The sequence below is a fragment of the Nannobrachium achirus genome (genome assembly GCF_963921795.1).
Source record: "Nannobrachium achirus genome assembly, chromosome: 3".
In the NCBI taxonomy this organism is placed as follows: domain Eukaryota; kingdom Metazoa; phylum Chordata; class Actinopteri; order Myctophiformes; family Myctophidae; genus Nannobrachium; species Nannobrachium achirus.
Genome location: NC_137812.1, coordinates 69093492 through 69104395, shown reverse-complemented (window position 1 = coordinate 69104395; position 10904 = coordinate 69093492). Strand labels below are relative to the sequence as shown.

Genomic DNA, 10904 nt, shown 5'->3' with positions numbered 1-10904 from the left:
GTCAGTTTACTGTCCTATCGATGAAGGCATAAAAAGCCAAAAAAACAAATCTTTCGAATCCGTAAAGGCATACGTTCCTGACACATTGATCTAGACGTTAGAATCCTTAAAGGCATACGTTCCTGACACATTGATCTAGACGTTAGAATCCTTAAAGGCATACGTTCCTGACACATTGATCTAGACGTTAGAATCCTTAAAGGCATACGTTCCCGACAAATTGATCTAGACGTTAGAATCCAAAAAGGCATACGTTCCTGACACATTGATCTAGACGTTAGAATCCAAAAAGGCATACGTTCCCGACGCTTAGATCTCAGACGTTAGAATCCGTAAAGACGATGTTGTTGACGCTCTGCGGCGGCCGGCTGTCGTCCGCCGTGCCGCTCCTCCCCTTCCCCCGGCCGAGCGGCAGGAAGAAGGGCCGCCTCCTCTTCTCGCACGCGCACGTGCACGTGCACACGGACAGGAAGGCGGTGCGGTAGTTGTTGTTCATCCAGCCGTACAGGATGGGGTTGACGAAGGTGGAGCACATGGCCACCACGTGGAAGGCGGTGAACATCAGCTTGAAGTCCTTCATGCCCAGCACGCTGCTGTCGATGTCCACGGCCAGCTGGAAGGCGTGGAGGGGCAGCCAGCTGACGGCGAACACTGCTACCACCTGTTGGTGGAGTGGCAAAACTCATATAACAATCATTGTGGTATAGAATAGATGCCACTTTAGGCAGGAAAATTCACATCAAGAAGATTTAACCATTGCATAAATGGAATACAGTTAATCTGCATGCTAAGCAAAACCAGGGAACGCATAACAATACCCCCCATAGGGATAGAATAGCAAAATAATAGCAATAACCATGACATGTAACATAGTCAAATCATAGTATTGAGCTTAACAACATTGACATGAAACTTAGTCAAGATCACAGTACTTGAGCTTAACCACATTGACATGTAACTTAATCAGACAATCACCAAGTATTTGAACTTAGCCAGATTGATCGTGCAAATAGGTGGAGGCTGGGGTGGAGGAAGCAGCAAGCAGCAAATAATTCCGAAGCTTCGGAAACCAAGCATTGGTAGAGAAAGCAAGCTCTATTTAAAGGAGCCTTCCCTACTGATTGAGCGCTTTGATTGGAGTATGGCAGTCATGTGACATAATGACCAGCAGATATGTTAATGAGGTATGAGAATAGAGCTGACTGACATCTGACTACAGCTGAGCAGCAACTTGACTCCCATGTCCTGCATAAACTAACGCTGACGCTTCATTTATACAACTGGTAGTTCTGATGAAGCAATCTGATTGGCTGAAACAATCATGTGACCGTGATTATATTCAGCATTATGTACCGCTCTCAACAACGAAAGAAATCAGCTGCGCTGTTCGCAAAAAAAGCTGCCGGGGCTGCCTGTGCCAGCAGCACTATGCTAGCGGCTTGGCTAGCAGTTTTCATGTGGAGTTCAGGGACACATTGTAGTAGCTAAATGTGGCATAAAAAAATTACACATTTCTATCGAATATCTTAATTACCAGTAAGACTCCCTAATCGGGAGATAAGTGACCGTCACGTCGCATACACAAACCTTAGAAGGCAGTCGTAGCCAACCAGGAGGGAATATGGGAAATGGGACAGATGCATGTTGATGCATGACATGATTTTAGAGATACTGTGTACCGCTTTGCGTGATGAAATGAAGTTGACGGCTTGGAATTAGAGACAGAACATGACATTTCATTTCAATATCCGAGTGGTTGTTTCGGCTAAAACCTGTATAAAACCGTATATGGACCAATATTTTACATAAAATAGATATTTTTAAAATTAATTATAGTAACATGGAAAACCTCCATTACGCACCGTCACCAGCATCTTGGTGGTCTTGGCGCGGCGGCGGTGCCGCTGGTCGTGGCCGCGGCCCCCCGGGCCGGGCCCCACGGCCGCGGGGCTCACGTGGTTGCGCAGCTTGCTCCAGATGCGCACGTAGCACACGCAGTTGACGGCCAGCGGCAGGCCGTACTGCAGCAGCAGCATGGAGATGCTGTAGACCGCGCCATCCCGGCTGCTGCCCGGCCACTGCTCCGTGCACACCTGCACACACAGGGGCGTCACAAGGGGGGGGGGGGGGGGAGTGGGATTGAGTTACAAGGGCCTTAATTATTTCATACTTTAGCTATTGAAAAATAGCAGATATACAAGCTCACAGCTGCAAGCTTGTAGATCTGCTATTTTTGAAAAGTCGTGAACATGCGTGCAAATCTTTGAATATTATGTATTTTTTAAAGAACATTTGTAACAGATGTTGCTTCTGGGGGTCCCTGGAACTAAATATTTTGAGATGGGGGTCCGTGGCCAAACACATATCATTTTGGGGGTCCAGATGCATTCCCGGTCTTTATGGGATATCACACGGCTTGGTTGAATGATTTATTCTGATTGGTCAATCACTGAATTCAGCAGCTAGTGTGTTATTTCTGAATAATGATGGGCTGGGTGGGCTCAATAACAGACCCCTGTCTAATCAAAGATTGATTTTATGATCACAGTCTTTTACAATCAAATGCTGCTTGATTTTGTGCTGTGTCCAACATGACACAGCCATGTAAACAAACACGCAACGTCATTTACAGGCAGCTAAACAATGCTCTCAAGAATGTTTTTGAAAACATTTGAAGCGAGAAACAGACGATGCAGTAACTGAAAATTGATTCTACTTCCTTGTTTTCCAAGGCGACCGTGTCCACCCAACGCAACACTTATGGAATACTTTCATTACCATAAGCAAGGAAATACTTTGTTTTGTTGTTCCTTTTGGGTCAATTCATTCATTTATTTATAACTTAATATTAATTAAATGACGTTTCAAATATATTCAAAGATTTGCACATAGTGAGTAATCAATCAAAAGAAAGTCATTTTGGGGGTGAACTACTTCTACTGCCAGATTTATTATTTATTTATTGGGGCCAATCTGGCGGCAGAGGGCAGCCTTATGCAAAGAATGGATGTGAATTGGGCCGCTCCGCTTGCTGTCGTTCAGAGCAGAGAAATGCATAATCTAGATCAGGTCCACAGAGAACAGCCAGGAAGTGAATTGGACATCATTGATGTTTACGCGTGGTGGAGATTTGAAAGCAGCATTACGGGAGATGTTTTTACTGTACACACCCGCGCGACCCCTCATCAGCTTACAGTCATCAGACAAGGTAAAAGAACAAGCGCTCGTATTGGCAACGAGCTAGGGTCAAAATTGGGGCGAACGGGAACGTCCGAAGCAGTAGAAGAGTTAAAGCTATACTGTGTAAGATGCTCAACTAGTGGTCAGTAGCCCTATAGCAAACCGCGGTCGCGTCCGCGTCTTTCGGCCGTTTTTCGTACCTTCACACCCCCGCGTCTGCCTCCACCTCACCGAGATCTATCTTTAGAGGGGTCCCTGGTTCCTGTGCGTTCAGGCATTCCGGAGAAACGGACTACTTCACCCTGCCTGGTAGGCGAGATTACCTTTTGAGTATAGAGACACACGAGCGACTACAAATATGGCCGCCATAGCGACCCCACTTCAAGATGCGCTGTGATTGGCCGTCAGTGTATAACCCTCGCTGTGATTGGCCGGTAGTGTGATGACGTAATTTTTCCGCGAAAACCGGGGCCCGGTCAGGATCATAGAAAACATAAAAAGAGAAGGCTTTAGAAGCTGAAAATAACGGAGTGGGTGTTCTAAAACTTTAGCAATTTAACAGTTAGGACAATTTTAAGATTTGTTTTATAAAAAAAGTTACATGGTATAACTTTAAGTGAAAACGTCAGAGTACAGTAAACTTCTTCCATCACCAACGACCGATCAGACCAATCAATCATCTATCACCTGGATGGACTCGTCGGGCGACAGGTCGACGGTGGCGAACTCGCGGAAGATGGCGAGCGGGCTGGCCAGCAGCGCCGCCACGGCCCAGGTGACGGCGATGACGGCGGCGCACGTGTCCTTGGACATCTTGGTCTCCAGGTGCCACACGATGCTGCGGTGGCGGTCCAGCGCGATGACGTTGAGCGTGATGGTGCTCACGTGCACGGCCAGGCCCTGCGCGCACGGCAGCAGGAAGCACAGCGCCTGTGTCCAAGGAAATGTAATAATATGATGTGAATATTAAAATTAACTCAATTGTATTATGCTGGTTATAGTTCTGAAGTGCTACTACATTTGCTGTGTGAGCTGCATATCGTCACTGTCGGGCAGAAACCTTGTATCTCCAAGTTTCAAATTTGTAATTTTTTTCGCAAAGTAAAGCACTGCTTCATCATATGGCCATCGCAAAAAAGTAGTGAAAACAGAGGCGTTGTGTGCTTGTAGATCGGCTGTTTTCACTAGTTTAAAGCATTTAAAAGATGATAAATACAAAACAAACGGTTTTGGATATACAAGGTTTCCACCCGACAACGACGAAATATAACTCATGTACAGTAATTGGCCCACTGGCTTGTCACTTGTCATGATCTGAAATGGCAAATCTTTGAGTAGCAGCAGCGCGATAGAGAGAGATCTCTCTCTATAGCGCGTAATGAGGGCCTCTCCAACACTTTTTCCCCGGGCTGAATCAGGGGCCCAGCATCTCCCTGCTTGCGAAAGTATAAATACTTTGTGTTGGGAGCCAGTCTGATGTTTGCCCCATTGTGGCAACATGCTGGCTTCACTATATCCGGATATTTTTAATATCAATTATACTTCAAGAATCTGAGTTGTTGTCTGTCTCATTTATGGTTTGCAATGTCTAATGGATATTCCTCCAGAAATGTCTGTCACACCTGGCCGAACTTCCACTCTCCGTACAGCGTGTAGACCAGCGTGAAGGGCAGGCACAGCGTGTTCACCAGCAGGTCGGCGACCGCAAGGTTCACGATGAAGTAGTTGGTGACCGTACGCAGGGTTTTGAACCTGTGGAACACACACACACACACACACACACACACACACACACACACACACACACACACACACACACACACACACACACACACACACACACACACACACACACAGGTTCATGATGAAGTAGTTGGTGACCGTACGCAGGGTTTTGAACCTGTGGAACACACACACACCAACAAAATTAAATAAATGAAGAATCAGCGTTAGTTTATGCAGGACATGGGAGTCAAGTCGCTGCTCAGCTGTAGTCAGATGTCAGTCAGCTCTGTTCTCATACCTCATTAACATATCTGCTGGTCATTATGTCACATGACTGCCATACTCCAATCAAAGCTCTCAATCAGTAGGGAAGGCTCCTTTAAATAGGGCTTGCTTTCTCTACCAATGCTTGGTTTCCGAAGCTTCGGAATCATTTGCTGCTTGCTGCCTCCTCCTCCACCCCAGCCTCCACCTTTGCACGATGATTAAGTTACATGTCATGTTGTTAAAGGTGATACACCATGCATTTAAAAAGTATTTATGTCATATTGTTTATGTCCCAAAAACGTTTTTCAAAAGGTTTGAGGCTAAATTACCGAGAGACAGCCGCTGATACGAACGACCTACGGCCTGGTCGCGACCTAGGCCACGACCTGGAGGTCGTAGGTCCCGGTTCTGGAGGTCGTAGTTCGCGGTACATACTTGTTAGGTCGCGGCCGGTCTAGTTTCGCGACCCCCGGCCGTGGTTGCGCCACCTCGGTCGTCCCCGGGCCGTTGTTGCGCGATCGGGCCGTTGTTCAGCGACCTGGGAAGTCCGCGGTCGTATTTAAAAGGTCTTTTTGCAGAATATTCTAGAGCAGCAGCGCTATTCAACCTTTTGAAGCTTGTGATTGGCTGAACCGGAGGTAGGAAGCGCTCCATTGTAGTCACTTGGACCGCGCGAGGTGCACCAAAACCTATCCTTAACCCTAACCCCAACTCTAACTCTAACCCTAACCTTAACCCTAACCCCAACTCTAACCCTAACCCTAACCCTAACCCTAACCCTAACCTGCCGACACTGAGTAGCTAACCTGCCGACGCTGTTGAAAACGAGCGCTCCTTCCCTTAGCAAGCGTAGAGTTTCTAAACTCGCGTCCCTTCCCTTAGCAAGCGTAGAGTTTCGATCGCGGCGCTCCTTCCCTTAGCAAGCGTAGAGTTTCTAAACTCGCGTCCCTTCCCTTAGCAAGCGTAGAGTTTCGATCGCGGACTTCCCAGGTCGCTGAATTACGACCGAGATCGCGCAAAACCTCCAGAACCGGGACCTACGACCTCCAAGTCGTGGCCTAAGTCGCGACCAGGCCGTAGGTCGTTTGTATCAGCGGCTCTTGCTGGAATTACCACTCCTGAATAGAGAGCCTCTCATTTTTGAATGGCTCTCGGAGCATTTTCAGCTGCATCTCACAAACCCCCCAGAGCAAAGCATGATATACAGATTACATGTACAATAACATTGAACCTTCAGTTGCATGATTTAAGATATCACATATCATAATCCATAGAACACAGTTCTATGCACAACAATCTATAAACAATACATATTAACATGAGTAACTTCATTTACAGGGATGGGGACGGGGAGGTGGAGGGTTTTCTTTAACCCTTACAGCTGCACAACCAGTAGTAACAGCTAAAAACCTAGACTGAACAACATAGAACAGGAAGCTGCTTAAATAGACTGCTTGAGATGCATTGTGGGTAAGAGGAATGCCCTAGTTTACAGTGATGGCATGAATCAGCACCATGGAGAGCGTCGGTGCCCGGGCATAGTGATTGACGGGAGGTACAGTATGTGTCCCTATAGATTAATGATTCCTCCTCTCCGAGGAGCGGCTGCAGCGAATCAGGCAATCACAATGTTTGAGTTTTCAGGAAATTAGTTCTGGCCTCACTGTGTACCTGGCTCTCCTGTGCAGACTTCTCCTCACTGGGCGATAAGCGAATGACTCCACTGTGTTTCTCCCCTGTCGCACTATTCTGTATGTTTTGTCATGGCTCTGATAGCAGTGTTTCTTTCTGTTATAGACAAAAATGCACGGGCAAATTATGATCGTGGAAACAAAACAATTGCTAAAAGAATGGAAACCCCCGGACCTTGTGATGTCATTAATTATGTTTATTTAAAGCCCCTCACGGGAAGAATTTATGTTGACTGTTTTAATAAAACAATGCACACTGCGTTGTAAACCTTGGACTCTGTGTGTCGGCCTTGGGTTCAGACTTCACAATACGTATAAGAGACCTGTTTGTGCTCCCTGTTGCAGCGAGGCTGGGTCCAGAGTGAGAGCCACACATGTCCGTGTTCTCATGCTTTTATACTGCAATGTGTTTTATGGTTTAATATAATAAGGTTTAATGTCACTCTGGGACTGTTTCAGTTCCATGTTATTGGGCTTATGTTAAGGTCACTCTGTGACTGTTTCTGCTCCTGTGGACGACCGTTTTATTGTGATGCATTATTCCCTGGACTTGGAGGAATAAAATGCCCTGTGTTGTGTCCTTCCTTCCTGTGTTGTGTCCTTCCTTCCTGTGTTGTGTCCTTCCTTCCTGTGTTGTGTCCTTCCTTCCTGTGTTGTGTCCTTCCTTTGTAGGGGCGCCCGCTGGCCTAGCGTTCCCGATGGCCTTTGCCGTGTGTCACTCCCCATCTCTCTCACTGTTTCCCATCAGTCTACTGTCAAAGGCATAAAAAGCCTAGCCTCGCAAGCCATCCCGAGCTATGTCATCACCAATGTGCTTCCTTTCTCGGTCTGGTGTCCCTCCCATCGAGTCTCTTTATGAGAATTTAGGTTCTCAATTTCCAATCAAAAGGCTGCTAATTAGAACCTTACCTGTAAACAACATAGATTGTTGTTAACTTAATGTGCAACATTGTTTTCTCTCTCAACAGTAAACAAACCAACCTAAAGTTGAAGTGTATAGAGGGTATCTGCACATTTCTAGTGACAATTTAAGGACTTTTTAATACCTCTAAAATGACAAATTAAACATTGGCCAAATTGTCGAATATTAGAGGCAGAAATTGCAGATCTATATAGATCTGCTATTTTCACAATAGAACCGTGTTATACAAAATGTGATGCCTCAACTCGCCTGAAAAGGTTGAGAACCACTGACATAGCTGACTTAGTGCAGTCTAAAGCCCGCCCACTCTATGTATCCGGTACTTTCCACACACATAGGCTACACACATGCACACACACCCCACTTCTCTATCCGCTTTAGACCCTTCCAATGAGCCAATGAGGATACACAGTCACGGGCCGGTCCGCAGGTGAGTTCACGGTGTGGTCAGGTGGACCGGAGGTGGAATTTGTGCGCGCGCGCACAAGGGCCTCTTTATTTCCCCTTGCCCAGGGGCCTCATGTCATATAAATCCGGGCCTGCTTACCTGTACACCACATAGATGACCAGGGAGTTGGAACCTTACCTGTACACCACATAGATGACCAGGGAGTTGCCGGTGACGCCGAACAGTATGATGGTGCTGTAGGAGAGGATGAGGATGGCCTGAACCCCGGCCAGCTTGGTGCTGTCCTCCAACTCCAGGATGCCAGAGGGGATCACGGCTGAGCAGCAGTTGGAGGAGGAGGAGGGGGAGTCCAGGGCGCTTGGATCCTCCATTTCAGTCACGTTCAGCTGTCTCGCAGTTTCCATCGGGGAACGGTCCCCATGCGTCTCACGGTCTGGAGGGGTAAAAACATGAATAGATAAAGACGGATGACATGTCAAGCAAGGAGCAGTGATGACCTACACTATAGCAGTGGCTCTCAGACATTTTCACATTAAAGAGGACCAGGACCCCCAAATTGAATTGATATATATTTGGCCACATACCACAGGTGGCTGCAATTCGAAACTGGCCCCTGTAATAAGTCAAAGCCTAGACACAATAAGCCCATTTCCCAAGATTCACCACAATCCTTCATGGACAGATGTGAGTTATATGGTCAAAGTAGTGTTACAGTAAATAGTAACCAGTAAGACACCCTAAAGGGCAAGGTCGCGCTGAAACAACAGACTGACACAATATGTCCATATATGGGCATTCCCAGATATGGGCTTAATATTGATGACATCAGGCATCTCCATATATGGGCATAAAAGGGACAAAGACAGAATGAATTTGCAAGTGGGTTGCCGTGATGCGAGTCACACAAATTAATTATGTCTTGGCCATATATGGAGCGTGACATGAGGCATGACTGACTGACTGACGCACATGAGCTGCAGGTTTTCATAGTAAATAAAGAAATCACTGGCTTATTGTGTCTAAGAAGACATATTCAGCCACTGGTAACGCATGCCCGCACCTACTGGAATCAAAATCGCTAAAATGGCTAAAACGATAGAAGGCAGTAAACCAGTAAGACTCCCTAAATCAGGAGATCAGCGACCGCCAGGTCGCATACACAAACTTTAGAAGGCAATGGTAGCCAATCAGGAGGGAATATGGGAAATGGGACAGATCCGTGTTGATGACATCATCTTTTTTTTCTCTTATTACAATCTAAAATATGAACCCTTAAGTTGTAATGTTAAATATTGATGCAAAAATGTTTAAGTGAAATAGAAATTACTGTGCTATGGCATCTTATACACTATACAGTGGGCCATTTGCGGCCCGTGGGGGGCTACTGTCTGGCCCCCACCAACCCCAGTAATAATGGTGGTATAAGAGAAGCAACAACACTAGTATATCGTCGTTGTCGGGTGGAAACCTCGTATCTCCAAATTTGTATGTTCTTTCGCAAGGTAAAGCCTTGCTTCATCATACAAGGCCGTCGCACAAAAGTAGTGAAAACAGCCGATCTAACGCCTCGCATCGCGAGGCGTTGTGTGCTTGTAGATTTTCACTAGTTTTCACTAGTTTAAATCATTTTTAAAATGATAAATGCAAAACAAACGGTTTTGGACATACAAGATTTTCACCCGACAACAATGATATCTGAACTGTCGCTGGAGTAGTGGGAACGCCACCGTCGCCCCCTGCAATGCTGTGGCCCTCGGATGGGTACCCTAGACATGATTCGGCCCTTGGGGAAAACTAATTGGGGAACCCTGCTATACAGTATACTGTGTAGGCTATATATTGTTGTGGGGGTGGGTGGTCCTTGGTTTGGTTGAAATATGCTAGTGGTCCAGAGCTGAAAAAAGGGCTGAGCACTTTTATTTCCTGTCTTAATATCCGAGGTCAGTGGCTCTCAAAGTGGGGTCCACGGCGGGACCCTCAGGGGTCTTTGAGACCGGGAGGTTCCAAATGAACCCTTAGCCTATACAGACACAGGTCCGTAAGACTGAGAGTTATCATGGGGGTCCTTGAAATTCAAAAGTTTGAGAACCACTGCTACAGATTTTTCATCTCCAAATCCTATTTGTATTGTATAAATTATATTATCTGAATCTATATTGTAATATTTGGGGCAGACATAGTTTGTAATGAATTAATGAATAAATCATAAATGAATGAATATGGCTCCATTATACATAGGTCATTCTTTGTTGTAAGCTATAAGGTCGAATGGGCTGCTCAATGAAAGAGAATCACAGACTAACAATCATATCTGGATTCACATTCACTTAGCATATTAATAACACAGCCATATCTCCTTTCTCTGTTATATGCAAATGAATGAATTCAGAACAAAAAGACCCCAGCAATGTAAACACGGTTTTCTTGTGGTTTAAATCCCTTTTTAGTTGACCTTGTATCAGTGGACTGTATTGTCCTCTCCTGTATATCGTCGTTGTCGGGTGGAAACCTTGTATGTCCAAAACCGTTTGTTTTGTATTTGTCATTTTGAAAATTGCTTAAACTAGTGAAAACAGCCGATCTACAAGCACACAGCGCCTCGCACCGCGAGGCGTTGTGTGCTTGTAGATCTGCTGTTTTCACTACTTTTGTGCGACGGCCTTGTATGATGAAGCAGGGCTTTGCTTTGCAAAAAGATTTACACATTTGA

The 10904-nt window shown here is 45.9% G+C and overlaps 1 protein-coding gene across 1 annotated transcript; it reads right to left on the bottom strand.

The window, feature by feature from the left end:
• Window positions 1-316: 316 nt before the first annotated feature.
• On the bottom strand, window positions 317-8598 carry npy2r (neuropeptide Y receptor Y2; the record flags this gene model as incomplete). Its single annotated transcript, XM_080722756.1, has 5 exons — window positions 317-661; window positions 1863-2093; window positions 3868-4110; window positions 4803-4932; window positions 8372-8598. 5 exons carry the CDS (start codon window positions 8596-8598, stop codon window positions 317-319), a joined length of 1176 nt encoding a protein of 391 aa, XP_080578882.1.
• Window positions 8599-10904: the final 2306 nt, after the last annotated feature.